This window comes from Limulus polyphemus, unplaced genomic scaffold (genome assembly GCF_000517525.1).
Source record: "Limulus polyphemus unplaced genomic scaffold, Limulus_polyphemus-2.1.2 Scaffold1238, whole genome shotgun sequence".
Classification (NCBI taxonomy): Eukaryota; Metazoa; Arthropoda; class Merostomata; order Xiphosura; family Limulidae; genus Limulus; species Limulus polyphemus.
The window spans coordinates 257,183-273,351 of NW_013666848.1; the positions used below are offsets into that span (position 1 = coordinate 257,183).

Below are 16,169 nucleotides of genomic sequence, written 5' to 3' on the forward strand. Positions count from 1 at the left end.
GGTGACCTTTGGTCTGTGCAAAGTAGCTTGTCTTTGCTGTGTTTTAGTCGACTAGTATTTTGTAAAATACAGTCACATTTCATTTATTTATATGTATATAGATTATTGCTATTTTGAAATAAGTTTATTAACATATTTTTCCTAAAACATAGAACAGTAAATAAAGAAGTAAACTAACAAATTATCTCTTCTGGTTACGACCTTTGTACTCGGTTGCTGCTTGACATAGGTTGCTAAGCCTTTAACGTTTTTGTAGGTGGAGGACATGAAACAAAATATTTTTTTTAGATTTTATATATACTTTTCAATAACTAAAAATACTAAATTAGTACATCAATACCATAGAATTCTATTATAATTTATCAAACGTAGTAATTAAGCTATATTTGGGTCTAAAAAAATATGCAATTTTGAGCAGACTAAAGACACAACTTACTTCATTGAAATCTTGATTTAAAAAAAGAAATGATGCTAGGTGCATTAGAAAGGATTAAAAAACCACTAGGGGACATTCTTAGCTTCAGATTGGTTATTCATGTCATGTATAGAAGTAAGTGTTTATAAGGGAGTGTTTCCAAAAATGGAAGGAGGTGAGCAGGGTGCCACTATGCTTGATTTATTACATGAGAAATATCTTAACAAATAGAAAAGATAAGACGTTTTTACTTTATATTCTAGCTTGTCCATATTGGTAATTTGAGTTTCTAATTCATATTAAACTATAGACTTAGTATTTTAATTTCACAAACATCTAATTTGAACCAGTGCTGCATTACACCCTACCCGTAATAGAAGGGTTAATCTGTCAAGGATAAGCAACTGTGGTTTTTCTCATACAATGTACAGTCATTCTAGAAAGTGAAAAGGGTAATTTAGATTTATTTCCTAATTTTTTTTATGATGGTTACTAGGTTGGTCAAATCCATAGATCCCGTATAGAATTATCCAATGCTGTGTTGAATCCAGCTAATAAACTTCATAAATTATCATTTTGATCAGACTCAAAAGATAAAATGTTATCTTTCTTACCTTCATTTTTATGATTTTTTGAAATAGACACATTTTAAATTTATTACAGTTGGAGATTCTGGTACCAAATACATTTTCTTGTATTATTTTGATTTCTTCTCTTAATCACATGTTCTCTTAATGGAACACATGCTTCAGAATCTGTGATATGGTTCTTTGAAAGGAATATTTTCCATCATTATCAATGCAGTATTCAGGTTTTGTCAGAAGCCAGTTATTAATCTCGATATGAATATGGCCAAGGCCTAAGTATGATGAACAAACCAAAATTACTGAAAAAAAAAGAAGAAAACACAGAAATAAGAATATATTCCATGAATTCAATGTTGTGGATTTTATTGAATGTAACTTCCTACATCTACATTCCTGAATACTTCAGTGGTCTAGATTTATTTCATGTAAAAAGCAACATGATCATTGATTGGATCACTAAGATATCATGAGAATTTTTTTGCAGATTTGTCAGCTTATTAATTTCTGTTTTTGGACATTATTATACATTTCTTAGTTTGTTGAAAGCAAGAATGACTGTTACATATTAGCAAAAAATATTTCTTTGGGTAATAGCTCAGAAATAAATAAACAGAAGAAATAGTTATTAAATAGCTGGACCAAATACTTCCTCAGTTTCTGTTTCTGTTGATAAACTAAAGATTATTTAAGATTTAGTTTCATTTATGGAGTTGTTAGCAATGAAGAACAACTGCATTGCATTATGTGTTTGCAGATTTTATTTGATGGCATCATGAAGTGAAATAAACTTACACCATGAGTATCTTATTTGATCAGGAAAAACATGACGCCACACAATATACAAGAGATATTAGTTCTTCCTGCTGTTATAAACTAAAAGTCATCATACAACTTGATTAATCCACAGCTTTTGCAAATTTAGCTTAGCTTCTGGTATTTGTATGATGCTGTTACGAAGAGGAAGTGTGTGAAGAGCTTTTGTTTTACCAAGCATTGGAAGGGAGAGCAACAGAAGAAGTTATCTTTTCTTTTGATGATGACTTTTTCATCATAAAAAAATCTTGAATTATCTGGGTTGAGTTGTGCACTAATAGGGCAACTGTTTATAGGAAACAAGAAAGAGTTCAAAACCAAAGTAAGTGCTCTTTCTCCAGGTGTAACATTTACACATTGTATCATACACAGGGAATTACTAGCTTCAAAGAAACTGCAGCCCAAAGGAATAAAGTGCTACAAAATACTGTGAGAATTTTGAACTTTGTAAAATCAAGAGCTTTGAACAGCAGGCTGTTTTGCATTCTTTGTGGAGAAGTGGGAATCTTGTATGGCAAACTCCTGCTGCATTTAAAGATGTGCTGGTTGTCTTGTGGGAAGGTACTCAGTCACACTGTAGAACTGAAAGGTGAACTTTGTATTTTTTGTTAGACTGCAACCCCACACTAACAGTGCATTTTATGGATGAAAAGTAGCTTCTAGTATTGTGCTACATGGCTGATATTTTCAGTAAACTCAACAACATTAACTTGTCACTGCAATGTTAGAATAGCAATATTTTGCAGCTGAGTGACAAAGTGTCTGCATTTCACAAAAACTTGCTGTGGATAAACCTGTTTGAAAGTGGAAACTGTGAAATGTTTCCTTGCCTTAGTGAGTTTTTGGAAGAAAATGAGTTAAGTTATAGTTTTATTTGTGACTTTGTTTCTATTCATCTCAGAAAACTTCAGTGTCAATTTGCAGATTACTTCCAAGGATCAATGAAAGAACACCATTGGATCCACTTAATGGCAGTATAATTACTTATATGCCAGTTGCAGTTCAAGATAAGTTCATAGAACTACCTAGTGATAAAACCTCTTGGGAATTTCTGGGTGTTAGTAGTAAAGAATACGTTGACCTGTCAAGAAAAGCAATGAACATGCTTTTGCCTTACCTGTGCAAGTCGGTATTTTCTGCTCTGACAGCAGTGAAAACAAAAGTGATCTTGTTAGCATGAAGGGAGGGATCTCAAAGTTGCTGTGTCAACAATTCAGCCAAGAATGGACCTTATTTTATTCCAAGCTCAAGCCCATCCTTTACAATAAATTGTTGAATAAACTGAAAATGCTTACCTTATGCTGTGTGTCATTTTAAGACATTTCTTCTGCTTTTGAGTTTCATCTCCCTACTGTTGCCATTTTTCAATCTTCTTAGAGGCATTTAAAAGGTATATTGTTGGTTATTTCTTTTTCTTGCAATTTCCTCAATAAAAAGCAACTACCTCAAAGGATAAAAAGCAAAATACAAATTCTGAAGACAGTGGAACCCATCATGTGGCTGGTGTTACCTCTCAGAGATGATTCTGTCTCCTGAAATTTGCATTGAGTAGGGGATAACAGAAAGTATTATGCCCATCTGCTCTGCTTAATGCCTGTTGTTGAGATGGGATTTTCTGCAAGACTGCTTAAGAACTTGTACGTTTTACTTTCATGAGGTACTGCTACTTTCAAACAACAGCAAAAAATAATGAATGTCGTTAGTTTGGTTTCTTGCCCTCACACCTATCTAGCTCCAGGTTTTCATATTCATGATAACCCATTGTACAGTCCTTCAGTGTGGGACTTTATACAGATGATAGGTTACTCCCGTTTAGTCCATGCACCTCTCTTGTAATCTCCCCTACATGAAATCATTTCTCCTCTTTTCTTCTAGTGGAGTGGGAGAACCCTTGCTTCTCCAGTACCAAGCTGCTGGGAATGTCAGTATGAATAGTTTCCCATCAGATTAGTGTAATCCCACTGGTATGAGACTGAGTGTAAACATAGACACACACTTTGATCGAAAGAAGGATAGGGGTATCTACCTGGAGGCATAGTACAGGCCATCCCCTACACTAAGAAACAGACCTTCCCAGACCTACTGGTCACAACCATCCAGCTGGTTAAAATCACTGGGATGGGTTTTCTATTCTCCATGGGATGCAGGTTGGGGACGATTTATCCTTACACCTATTCATTCTGCTCAGCATATCACATAAGTATTTTTCAGGTGCTGTAAGGCTTGATATATATTGCTCTAGCCACACTACACATATACAGTCTACCAATCTCCTGAGATATACAGACAAGTTGAAAGCAGCCTTTACATTTCACTCATATTTGTGACATATTAGCACCACCCAAGAAGTTCTTCTGACAGTACCTTTCTGCATTACCACTTGTAGTAGGGGAATAGTATTCCTTGCTTGAGATGAATGCAATCTTCCACCAACTGATGCTCGCACTGTGTCCACCTCCATTCATAATGGGTGATAAGTTCCATGAATTTTCCTTTTCTGTTGCTGTATTCTGAAAAAGGAATTCATCATTTCAGTATTACATAGGTCCCTCTACCATCTTCACAATGTCGGATTCTAGCTATCTGTTCTATGAAGAGTTTAGTAGCATTTCTGAAGTTAATATTTTACTTACCTGAAAATGTATTTCATATAGATACTTCTTCATAGAATCACCTGCTCTCCTTCCCACTTCTAGTGTGCGTTTATTGCCTCATCAGGAATGAGGTTTTGGTCTATTTAATGTGGTCAAGAGTAGGATGTATCACTAATTGGTGAAGGGTTATAGTCTGATAAAGATTTCATTATAGACTGGCACAGTTACATATTATTACATGTAGGAGTTTTGTTCGAATGAAAAGAAGCCTCTTATGAAATTCTGATATGGTAAATTACCTTTTCTCACATAAATAGTTATTCTCGTTCAGTGCTGACCTCTATATGCAAAAAATATTTTCACCTGCCACAAGCCTTGAACTCCCATGTACCCCACAATCAATGTGGTTCATCTGTGTGTCACATGTAAATTATCATGTGACAACCCTCTACCAATAGGAGAACGACACACCCTCTTGACACACGTGACTCCCTCTAATCGATTCTACTGAACTATGACTTCTCATTTGGCAGTGCTATCATCGAGATGTTTTTTGTTTGTCCTCTCTTCCCGCATTTTTTTTTTAAATTTCATATGAAGTGGAGATATTTTTAATTTTGTCAGCTTCACTTTGCCAGTTTAACATGATAACTTACCTTTATTGTTCTTCACATCTTTTTTTGGGGGGGGGGGTGAACTTTCATTTCCATTTCGAAAATGCTATAATTTTTTCCAGCACAATTACCCAGGCTTCAGGTACTTGACTAAGGAATTGTTCACTTTAATACATTGGGAGATGGATTGTTATATGAGTTGATCTTTGGGAGCCCTCACATTTGGAACACAGTCCGCAGGCTTTGGACAGATAAACTGTTATACTTTTATAGCTTTTTGAATATTTTTGATATTAATCTTATTATTTGTAGTTATTTGGTTTCAATAACATACATTTAGCTAGATTTGTACATAATTCTTGTAAGGTTAGGGTTTTATTAATAAATGTTTAGTGATAGCCTTTGTACTAAAATGTTAGATTGGGTGTAATTTTAGGCTTACCTGTCAGTCATCTTACTGGTGAATTGTAAATTAGATTAAATATATTGTTTCTTCAACAAATACCATCTACTAAAATTTTTTATTGTCAGTATACACCTACTTAATTTTAAAATATAATGACTTTTTGATTTTTGTAATTAATTATATTTTATATTTCTTACAATTAATTTCATTTAGCATCCCTGGTCCAAGGTCCACCCAACCTTCTCCCAATATGGCTCGCCTTCCTTCTCAAACTGCTGAACTCATTCAGGACGACATCTATTTTGACAATTTTCTTCCACCTTATTATGAGTTGGCCTACCCAGGTCTCTACTGTGGAGTCTGCTAGGCCTACCTCAGCCCTTTTTATATATTCACAGTTGTTGTTGTTTTTTCCCTCCTTTTCCAGATATTTTGGTTCATGCTTGACCTTTTTTTGTCTCTCTATTGAGAGATGGTGCTGGCATGCCTTGTTCTCCACAGGCTTTGGTTCATTTTGCCTTAGCCAACCATGAGGCAGATTGTTTTTTGTTTTCTTGCTTCTATGCATTTTGAATCTCTGTTGCCTGTACAGGGAAGCAGAATCTGTTATTCTTATCTCTTTCTCCCTAGCTAAGTTTTCTAGCCTTTTGTCTTCCCCTATTGCCTCTGCTATTGGTATTAGCTGCCACATACCTCCTTTCCAAGGTAATCCACCTATTTCTTGGGGATTTTCATGGGATACCTTCCTCCTCCTTATCTCCATGTTGGGGTGATTGCCATCTTTTACTCTTTCCATTTTTGCTTTTTTGGTTGCTAGTTTATATCTTTCAACATTGCATTCTTTATTCATGTTCCATGTCTGGCACCTTTCTGTCATTTACCTGTTGTACATCTAAGAGTTCTTCCATTAGTTGTGTATTCTTCATGCAGATTGGAGTTCTGTGATCGATCTGTCCCACCACAGTCACTTCTTAGTTTATTCCATTTTTTACTTTTAACACACTTTGATGACCAAAGACAACATTCTATGTTCTTATGCCCATGTTCCTATTTCTTTCCTTATGGCACTGTCCTATGTTTTTTCACCATGGCATTGGGTACCAGGTTGTGCTTTGCCCTTTTAGCTTGTTTTATGTTCGTTTATCCTTAGTTCCTAATGCACTTGCTTTGGATGTCAGTGTATTCAGACAGGATTGGAGCCTGTTTATACCTTTATTTCCTCATCCCATTTGTCATCTTTCTTCCCTGGGTGATTTCGCTCCTCCTTGCCACTCTGTGTCAGGTCTTTCTGATTGCTTCTTTCTGGCTGACTCAACTTCTTCAGCTCAATTTGTTCTTTTTGTTTTGGATCAGTTTTTTCCTACTTTCCACTTTGGAAGCTTGTTTGGCATGTTCTTCCTTTTTGTTTCCTTCCATCTCCCACCTTTATTCCCAGTCGGTATCCCAGATGGCCTTCTATGTCCCATACATGCTCTGGGTTGCTTTATTGCCTTCAAGGCTTCTTTCCAATTGTTCCCTGGCACAACTCCTCTGTTTTTGATATTTCCTTCCTCCCTTACCCTTTTGATTTGGTTTTTGATTTGATTGGTTTTTTGTTCTTTGTCTCTTTTTTTTCCATAGACAATTCCTGGTGTCTTCACTTTGATCAGGTACCTTCCCTTTTACCTGCATCTCACCCTCATCGTACATTGGAGGTACTTCTTCCATTGAGCACTGGGACTAAACCTAATACTTCCATCACCCATTATCTGCTTTGGGTAGCTGTTTCTTCCTCATTGGGTTGCCATCTCCCACTTGCTGCCATCCTTCACTCTTCAGTGAAACTGTAACTGTGTAAGTTACCTTTTTTTGTATATATACCTATTATTTTTCTGGGGCATGTCCCTTTTTTTTTTTTTTCTTTAAGATCCTGCTCTGTGGCAAGTGGTGCCTGTCCAGGAATACTTAACATAGTGAAATCTGCACTGTAAGGCCATGATGACTTAACAATTATAATTTCCATGGCCACTAAATCTACACTGTTAAGATGGCGTGTTCTACAAGATTGCTCATAGGCTTGCTCACTAAATATTTGCTTGATTCATATGCCCGTTTTGGACCATACTAACCCATGGACTTCATGAATAAAGCAGAAGAGGATAGCTGTCTATCCTTGCCATTCCTTAGATTGAATAAATCAGGAGTGGTCTGCTTTTTAAACTAGGGTTTTTGTGGTCTCCCTTTGCACTATCTCCAATGTTGATGTTCCTCCGGACTTTACACAACATTTTCTTCACCCTTTTCCTTCCAGTGGAGTATACAAGAGTTCTTACCACTTTCTAGTTTCAAGCCACTAGGGTGGTGAACCATGGAGGCATCTTTTTGAATGTGATAGTGATATATGATACAAACAATAATGAATCCACTCAGTTGAAAGTAGGGCTGGTGTAGATGATGAGATATCCTCCAATCTTACACTCCATATCTGAATGGGTCTATCCAAGGGGATGTTGTAGTTTTGGAGTGAGCCTTCAAAATTGCAGTTCACCCCTTCATTTGGTATCCCTCATCTTACCCCCACATGGATATTGGTTCCCAATGGCTGGGTTTTGGATTCAGAGCTGGACCAATCAACATAAGTCCTCACACATGTATTACTAATGTCTGTGTTCCCCTCACTCAGTTGGACTCATATTCACTGCTACTGTGTTGTGGGTCACAGTGGATGATCATGCAGGTTACTACAGTTCTTCCTCTTGTGCTATTCCTTGAAGATTTTCATTTACTGAGGATGTTACTGTGTTGGGGGTGGTTCCAGTATGATTGGTTTTGAGTGGGATGTTTTACAATATAGAGATATATTTATTATTCCAATCATCCGGATATAGGGTTCCTGGATTGGTCACTCTTTTTATCACTTTGCTATCATGTATACTCTTCACAGATTGGTGGGTATGATATTTCCCTCCAGTCTGCTGAACCTGAGGTGAAGACAGTATAATCCTCTTTCCTACCTTTGCATAAATGTCAGTTCCTGATGGTTGGGTTGTGGATGCAGTTGACTTGCCATGTATTGTCATATATGGGATTGAGATTCAGATATTGGGTGGTTTGGATCCCTATCCAACCATTCTTTTCTCCCTTTTGGATGTGCTCCTCCCTTTTTTCCACTCATGTGTGCATCACCTCTTTCCACATTGAACATAGAGTATACCTGGTACAGAAGTAGAGTGGTCTCTCATGTATGATCCTCTACTGCAAGGATCCTTCCTTTTAGGGTGTCCTTCAGATGTTTTCAAAGGATGTTTATTTCTTTCCCTCTTACCAGTTCCTCCACCTATTCAGTGTAGGATTCTAGCTATTTATGTGAGAAGAGGTAAGGTACTGTATCAGAAGTTATAATTTTCCAATACTGAAAATGTATTTCCTATAGGTACTTGCCTCCATTTTCAGTGGGGAGGAAGGGTGGGAAGCCAGTGCTTCCATTTTCTAGCAGAACTCTGAGTGATAGTTCGGTAGAATCGAATAGAGGGATTCACATGTGTCAGGAGGGTGTGTTGCACTCCTATTGGTGGAGGGTTGTCACATGATGATCTACATGTGAGATGCAGTTCAACCACGTTGATCGTAGGTACGTTGGAGCTCAAGGCTTATGGTATATAGAGGGTAGCACTGAACGAGAATAGCTATTTATTTGAGAGGAGGTAAAAACCTATCAGAAATATGTTTTCAGTTTTTGAAAAATTATAACTTTAGTTGAATGGATGGCAACTGCCTCTTTAGAAACACAAATATAGAAGACAACATTTCGAAAGTCTTCATCCTTTTATCTTCAGGTCAGGTGTTGTTGGTCTTTATAGTATTCTGCTGGGTTGTGGAACGTGTGTTATGATTGGTAGTAGCCATTCATTCAACTAACTTTCATCATGAATACTTTACCTAAACAATCTATCAAAGAAGCCTCTTAGTTGAAAAGATAAGTTAAAAATTATTAATATTGTGTTCATTGTCAAAACTTGTAAAAGTTTAATGAGATTATTCAAACTTGTTTTTGTAGATTAAGATTTGTTACTTAATTAATACTCTATTTACATTCATATTAGGTTTGAAAATTAGTTTCTTGTTTGTTTTTTTATGTAGTAACAAGTGACCTTATGGTTGGTGATGTACAGGGAATGAAACGTCCTTTAAAAGACATACCTCAGAAGATTCAACAAGAAAAATATGAAAGTGAGCTTCAGTTCATTCAACGTTTACATCGTGTGACAGAACAAGCTATTGCAGAGGTGCGTATAGAAGAAAAATATGGAATCAATAAGGAAGAGCAAGATCTTGCCATCATGAATTCCCAAATTAAAGATAATGGAAAATCTAATAAAAAGTGAGTACATATAGGTACTTATAATTATGTACACTGGAAGGCAGTAGTCATAACTTGACTTATGAGAACTGGAGGCTTAAACTTTGTTAACTCTCATCAACCTTTTCATGTGGATTGAAATGGCTTTCACCCAGTATATCTTACAACGTAGTGTACTCACAAGTCTTGTGACCACTCCTTTTACTCTTATACAACTACACATAATAAATCGGTAAACTGGGACAGTTTACAGCCACAGCTATACCATTGTTCTATATGCTACATTACTGAAATTTATTCGTTTTTTAATAGTCACCATCATAGTACATTGACCTACGTGGAGAGCTGTCATTGCTTGAAGTTATCAACAGTCACTATGTTTACAGACAAAACTTCTTGTAGCTGTGCAAAATTAATTTATACAAATATTTTTCCTGATTTTTACTAAATAAATGTTGCCAAATGATAGAATATCAATTCTAAAATATTGTTGAGTTAAGGTTTTTGAAATAAAGTTAGAGTAATCATATGAAATTTACTTAAAAATTTGTGGCTTTAAAAATATAAAGTAGTGAAAAAAATATTCATTTGGTTAAAGTTATTGTAGAAAAATGTGAAAAGCCAAAAGAAGCCTTGTCTTCGGGTATAATGATTTAAATTAAGTGACCTTTTCATCTTAAACTGTTGTACATGAAAAAGTTTCATACATGCAACATATTAAGCTGAAAATTAAAAACAATGGTCCATGGGTTCCTAGAAATTACCACAACATTATTGTACTAAAACTACTGAATTTCTATTGAAGAAAATAAGCATTACTTCCTGATATTGCTTATAAATGAAAATATGAAATTAATAGTGAGTAATGAGATTAGTAGCAGGTACAGGATAAGTTGCATACACTTAATTCTTGGGATTGACTTTACAATTTTGCATAAACACAACTACATATCAAGGTGATCAATTATATGCTGGTGTATACAATGTATAAACAACATTTTAGGGTGAGGAAGCACATGTATACTTTAGGTGCATTTTCACTGTACAAAGGGACAATAAAGTTAACAGCATGTGCCACTTCATCTTTTAGAAGTAAAGGAGAATAAGATTATTATCATAAAATTAGTAATTTTTTGTTAGAATTCTATACAGTGAGTCCAAGTGTCCATGTTTTTTGGTTTGTTGTCGCAAATTCAGGTTCCATACTTTTGGCCACGGAGGTATTATAAGAGTGATGGTCAAATCCCACTATTTGGTCAGAAAAGGGTTGCCCAAAAGTTGGTGATGGGTGTTGTTGACTAACTGGTTTCCATTTAACCTGTCAGTTCATAATTAGGGACAGATAGCACACATAGCCTTTGTTTAACTTGGTGTGAATATTCAAAACAAACAAATCATCCAGTGGCCCAATGACCTCTGTAAAAAAGTTCCCACCCCCAAAATTAAATCTCAAATAGTGTTGTTTATGCTAATATCTGTTTGACTAACTAATTTATATAAACAGTTGACATGCCATATATTAGGCTTTAAGTTAGCTAAGTGTACAAGTTCTGATACAATACCTTACCTCCTCTCACATAATAGCTTTCCTCAATTTGTGCTGTCCTCTATATGTGCAAATTTCACTTGCCACTACCCTTGAGGCTCCCACCTAACATCACATGTTTACATGTGGTATAGCTGCATTGTAGCATGCAAATAAGCATGTAACAACCCTTCTTCAGTAGGAGTGTGACACTTACTCCTAGTGCAGTTGACTCATTCTATATTGTAGAGCCCAATCACAATTTCTTGATTTGGCACTTGTATGTAATGACGTCTTTTTTTTTATCTCATGAAATTTTCAGAAAGAGGCATTTTTTGGTACTTATCTATCTGTTGTGGAAGTATTTATTGTTGGATTTTACCTTTCCAACATTTTTCTGCACCTGCAAATTCTGCGGCTATTTATTTCCATATTATTTCATTAATATCAGTAACTTCCACTTTGCCTGGTGTGAGACAACAAGATGCTGACTTCATACCTACATTGACATTGAGTTTGTCTTTGTCTGTTAGGAGAAGTGATGACTTTTGTGTGGTGGGTGGTGTAGTAGTTCATGAGACGTGTGCCTTATTATGTAATTGACATACCACTTTTTTTCCCACTACCTACCTTTGCTTAATCTTATACCCATATTGTCTTGAATCTACCTAAGCCTTTTTTGTAATTTCAGGACTAAGTTTCTCAGGTATATTTCACTCCTTCTCTTTGTAATTTATTCCATTTCTTCTTTTTGTTTTTTTACTTTCTATCCAGATATGCTAGTCAGTATTCAATTACTTTTACAACTACTTTGATGCATGCATGCCTTGTTGTCTTTCCTTTTTACCTCATATGAGTAGGCCTATCTTCATGCTGTGTTGCCTTTCTTCTACTCCTAATCTCTGGAATCTTCTCTTCAGGTCAAATCCTCTGTCTTTTGTTCTTCCTTATCCTCACTGATTTAAAGTACTTCCCATGCTCCATCTGTACCTCTCTCTATCTCCATTCCTCCTGCTTCCTCTTCCCTCCCACTCACCACTTTCTATCCCTTTGTTCTCATCTGTCCTTTCCATGGCTCATAGACTTTTTAATCTTGTTTGTGACTATCCTATATGTTCAGAGTTGGTGTGTCCTGTTTATTCAGTTTTATGGACTTTTCCCCTCCATTTGTGGCTGATTGTGGAATATTGGAAGTTCTGTCGGTGAGTTTTCCATTCTTTTTTCCTTTCCTCCTCCATTGTGTCCTGTTCCTTGTACGTTTCTTCTTCCAAGGATCTTGTTTCTTGCTAACATCCTCGGCAATGTTGGACCTAGTGGCTAAAGACTCAGATGGGTTCTCATCCTTTTTCAGGATTTATTCCTGTCTTTTTGTGATTCCTGTGGAATCCATAGCTTGGCATCTGGTCTTAGTTATTTTTTGTTTCAATCAGTTTATCGACCTCCGTCTATTAACTCTGGGAACTTGTCCTACCCTATGGTGGTCTTTTGCCCCGGGTCTTGTGATGACGGAAATGGACTTCTCAGATGCTTCTTTTCTCATTTGTCTGTGTTCCAACAAGCCTCCTACACTCATCCTCTTCTCTTCATTTGGGAGGTGATAAGTCTGAGTAGGTTCACTAACCTTGAGAAGTCATATCTCACACTCATTTAGTTTCTTATTCAATTGGGTGTTTTTCAGTTTGCATCTCCACAGGGCCCAGCCTACTCCTCTTCTTTTGAGGGATGTAGAGCAATTAGTTTCCATGCCCTATCTTTTCCATTTCTCACTGTTCTGGAGGCTCTCTCTCTTTTGGGGACTTAGGCTTCCATGGAATCACATATTCCCTTGGGTTAGGCTTATTTGTGACATCTACAGTAATCTCTGCATGATCAACTATTGCTGACTACAAAGCAGCTCAATTTAATAATTTTGTGTTTTCCCATTATTGTCATGTATTTTCCTCTCTTGCCCTTTCTCTACTGTTTTTTTTTTTTGCCACTTTTGTCTTTCTCATCCTGCAGTTCTTCCTGATTGGGGCCTGAATGGGACTTATACTTCCATAGAATCCCATATTCCCTTGGATCAGGCTCCTTTTTGACATCTGCAATGAACTCTGCATGATCAGCGGTTCCTCACTTGTGTTCCTTTGTCCTCCACCATTTTTCTTTCTCCTTCCTTATCAAAGACTTCACCTGGTGACTTGGTACACCCAATACCATAGAGGGTGTTCCTATTCCTTACTCTTGTCTGGGAGGCTTGATTTGTTTTCAGATGCCTCCTTGATAAGATGGGAGGGGGCATGTCTTGACTCTCAAGTGATTTGAGTTGGTGGTCTTGTGATGATCCTTCCTTTCATATCACTCCCTTAGAGCTTTTGGCACGATGTTGGACTTTGAATAATTTTTTTATTATGGTTCTTCAATGTCTAGTGACTATCTATACAGCCAAATCTGCTGTCTCCTTTATCAATTGCTAGGGAGGCACCTGGTCTCACTCTCTCTGTTTCCACACTCTCAACTTCTTTTTCTGGACCCATTCTTTACATATACATCTAATAATAGTTTGTCCTGTTCTGGGTGTCTTGATTCTTGTTGCAGATTGTCTTTTTCTGGCCCAACAAGATAATTCCTTATGGAGTGGTCCCTTGATCCTCTGGTGTTTCAGTAGCTTTGCTTTCATCTGGACACTCTTCTAAATACTTTTGGCACTCATCTCAACACTATACTTCCAGTTTTTTGATCCCAGGTTTCTCATTCTTCAGCTCTTGCTGTGGATGCATTCAGTTAGGATTAGTACAACCTTTTTCTCTGTGCCTACTCTCATATTTGTCTTCTCCCTCATGTGCTATCCATCATTCTACTCACTCCATGTTGGGTCCTCCTGAATGCTCTGCACTGGCTGGCTCAGCCATGGTTTCCTCTATCACACCTTTTCCAGTCCTCTTCTCATCTTTTTATACCTCTGTCATGTTCCCGACTCATTCAGTCTCACTCCTCTCTCTCTCCCATTTGGCTGTGTTGTCACCCTGGCTTGATGTTTGAGTTTTGTTCAGTCCCTTGCAAGATGTTGCAGGCTCTCTTCACGTGTAGCCTTCCTTCTTTTTCATTCTGTTCATACTTCCTTCCTTTTTGGTCTGTCCACGAAAATGGTGTACATTCTGTAATTGGTTTCTGAGTCGTGCTTTCTCCCCTTCCTGTCCTTCTGTCCCACATCTTGCTGAATTTTTACATTGATGCTTCCTGTATTCTTTTCCAACATTCTCATACTCTTCATTATCCTGATTACACTTTTCTCCCAAAAATGTCTGTGGCTTGTGCAGGATAAAGTGCTTTTGCTCTTGTTTCTCTTTCTTCCATTTCTCACTTGTATTCTTGTTCTGATCCAGATTGTTTTCTCTGACTTATCTGTGCATTTCATTGTTATTTGGCCCTCACTACTGCTTTTCACACTCCTGTTTATATATTTTATAGAATTTTGTATCTCCCCAAGATATTTGCATTACCCTCAAGGGATAGCTACAGCAGCTCATACATTTAGCCTGTGCTTCATTGGATGTAAATTCACATCAACTCTTTCAGGTCTCCTCTCACTAAATTCAACACCTTACTCTCTCTCTCTGGCTGCTCACTTCCATCATCTGTTGGTGGAGTCCATGCAAGCTGATGTGTGGACTGCCTTGCATACTTTTGTCACACATTATCTTCATCATCTGGCTGTCTCTTCTTCTTCAGGATATCAACTTTCTCCTGTTGCCATTCTACATAGCTCACTAGCTCTGACTGGGTAAGTTCTTTTTTTATATCTCTTACATTTACAGTGGCCTATTTCTACACCTTGGGATCTTACTGAGTGACCAGCAGTACCTGCTGGGATATACTTAAATTTCATATGCACCATGTGACTTTTGATGTCTGTAATGCTTACTAATAAGATGGGGTGTTCCACAAGACTACTGGAGGGTTTCTTGCAGTATGTTGCTTCATAAGTAAGGTCTCTTTCAGACTGCACCAACTCATAGACTATCATGAGTAAAGCAGTGTCACAATTTCTGCCTGTCCTTCTGGTCGTAGTTAAATATATAAACTGGGACCAGTCTACTTTCCAAAATAGAGTTTTTGTGGTCACCCATTGCACCCCAGATTCCCCACCACACCTTCCCCCTCTATTCTAGTGAAGTATGGGAGTTCTTGCCACTTACTAATTCCTAGCTGCTTGGGTGATGGGCCATGGAGGATTCCTCCTGAGTGTGACTTGGTGTGTACTCTTCTCACAGCCCAGATGAAAAATTATTGATGCCGTCTGGTTTTGGACTGGTTAAATTCACGACATGCAGTTCACCACACTGACTGGCTTTACCCCAGCACAAAATGAGGAAAGCTGTTATGTGAGAGGAGATAAGTATGTATCAGAAATATATTTTCAGTGTTAGCTTCTGACATTGTTATTTTTTTACATAATTCATTCCAGTTCTGCATATATATATATATTTTTTTTTCTTTTGTTTTGTTTTTGGTATTGTGTAACTCACTTTCAGTTTTGTTACTTGAAATTAGGTTTTAGAATTCATATAATTTCAGGAAAAGAAATTTTCATGAAAAGAAGAGATTAAAAAAGAGAATGAAAAAAGAAGAAAAAATTGATGATTTTGCTTATTTAAAAGGTATTTATGAGTTTCTCCGTAAAACTCTTTGGAGCTTACACTACTAGTTGTGGTAACTACATTAATCTATAATAAGAAGAATGGTAAATTATCTTGGTGCATTGAAGAAGAGGTTTTGCACCAATTACGGTCTTCTGTTATTAGCATTCATGACTGAGATGATCTAGATAACCAAACTATTTAAGGCTTTTTGTACTTGATAGATAAAAAACTCATTGACATCTAATTGTTATTAA

General features: G+C 36.8%; 1 protein-coding gene across 1 annotated transcript in view; it reads left to right on the plus strand.

Annotated features, from left to right (window-relative positions):
- Window positions 1-16,169, plus strand: part of LOC106462745 (coiled-coil domain-containing protein 137-like) — a 53,463-nt gene that overhangs the window by 19,492 nt on the left and 17,802 nt on the right. The window contains exons 3-4 of the mRNA XM_013922696.2: window positions 9,549-9,789; window positions 15,851-15,933. Coding sequence (XP_013778150.1) covers window positions 9,549-9,789; window positions 15,851-15,933 — 324 coding nt within the window. The remainder of the gene's footprint in view (window positions 1-9,548; window positions 9,790-15,850; window positions 15,934-16,169) is intronic.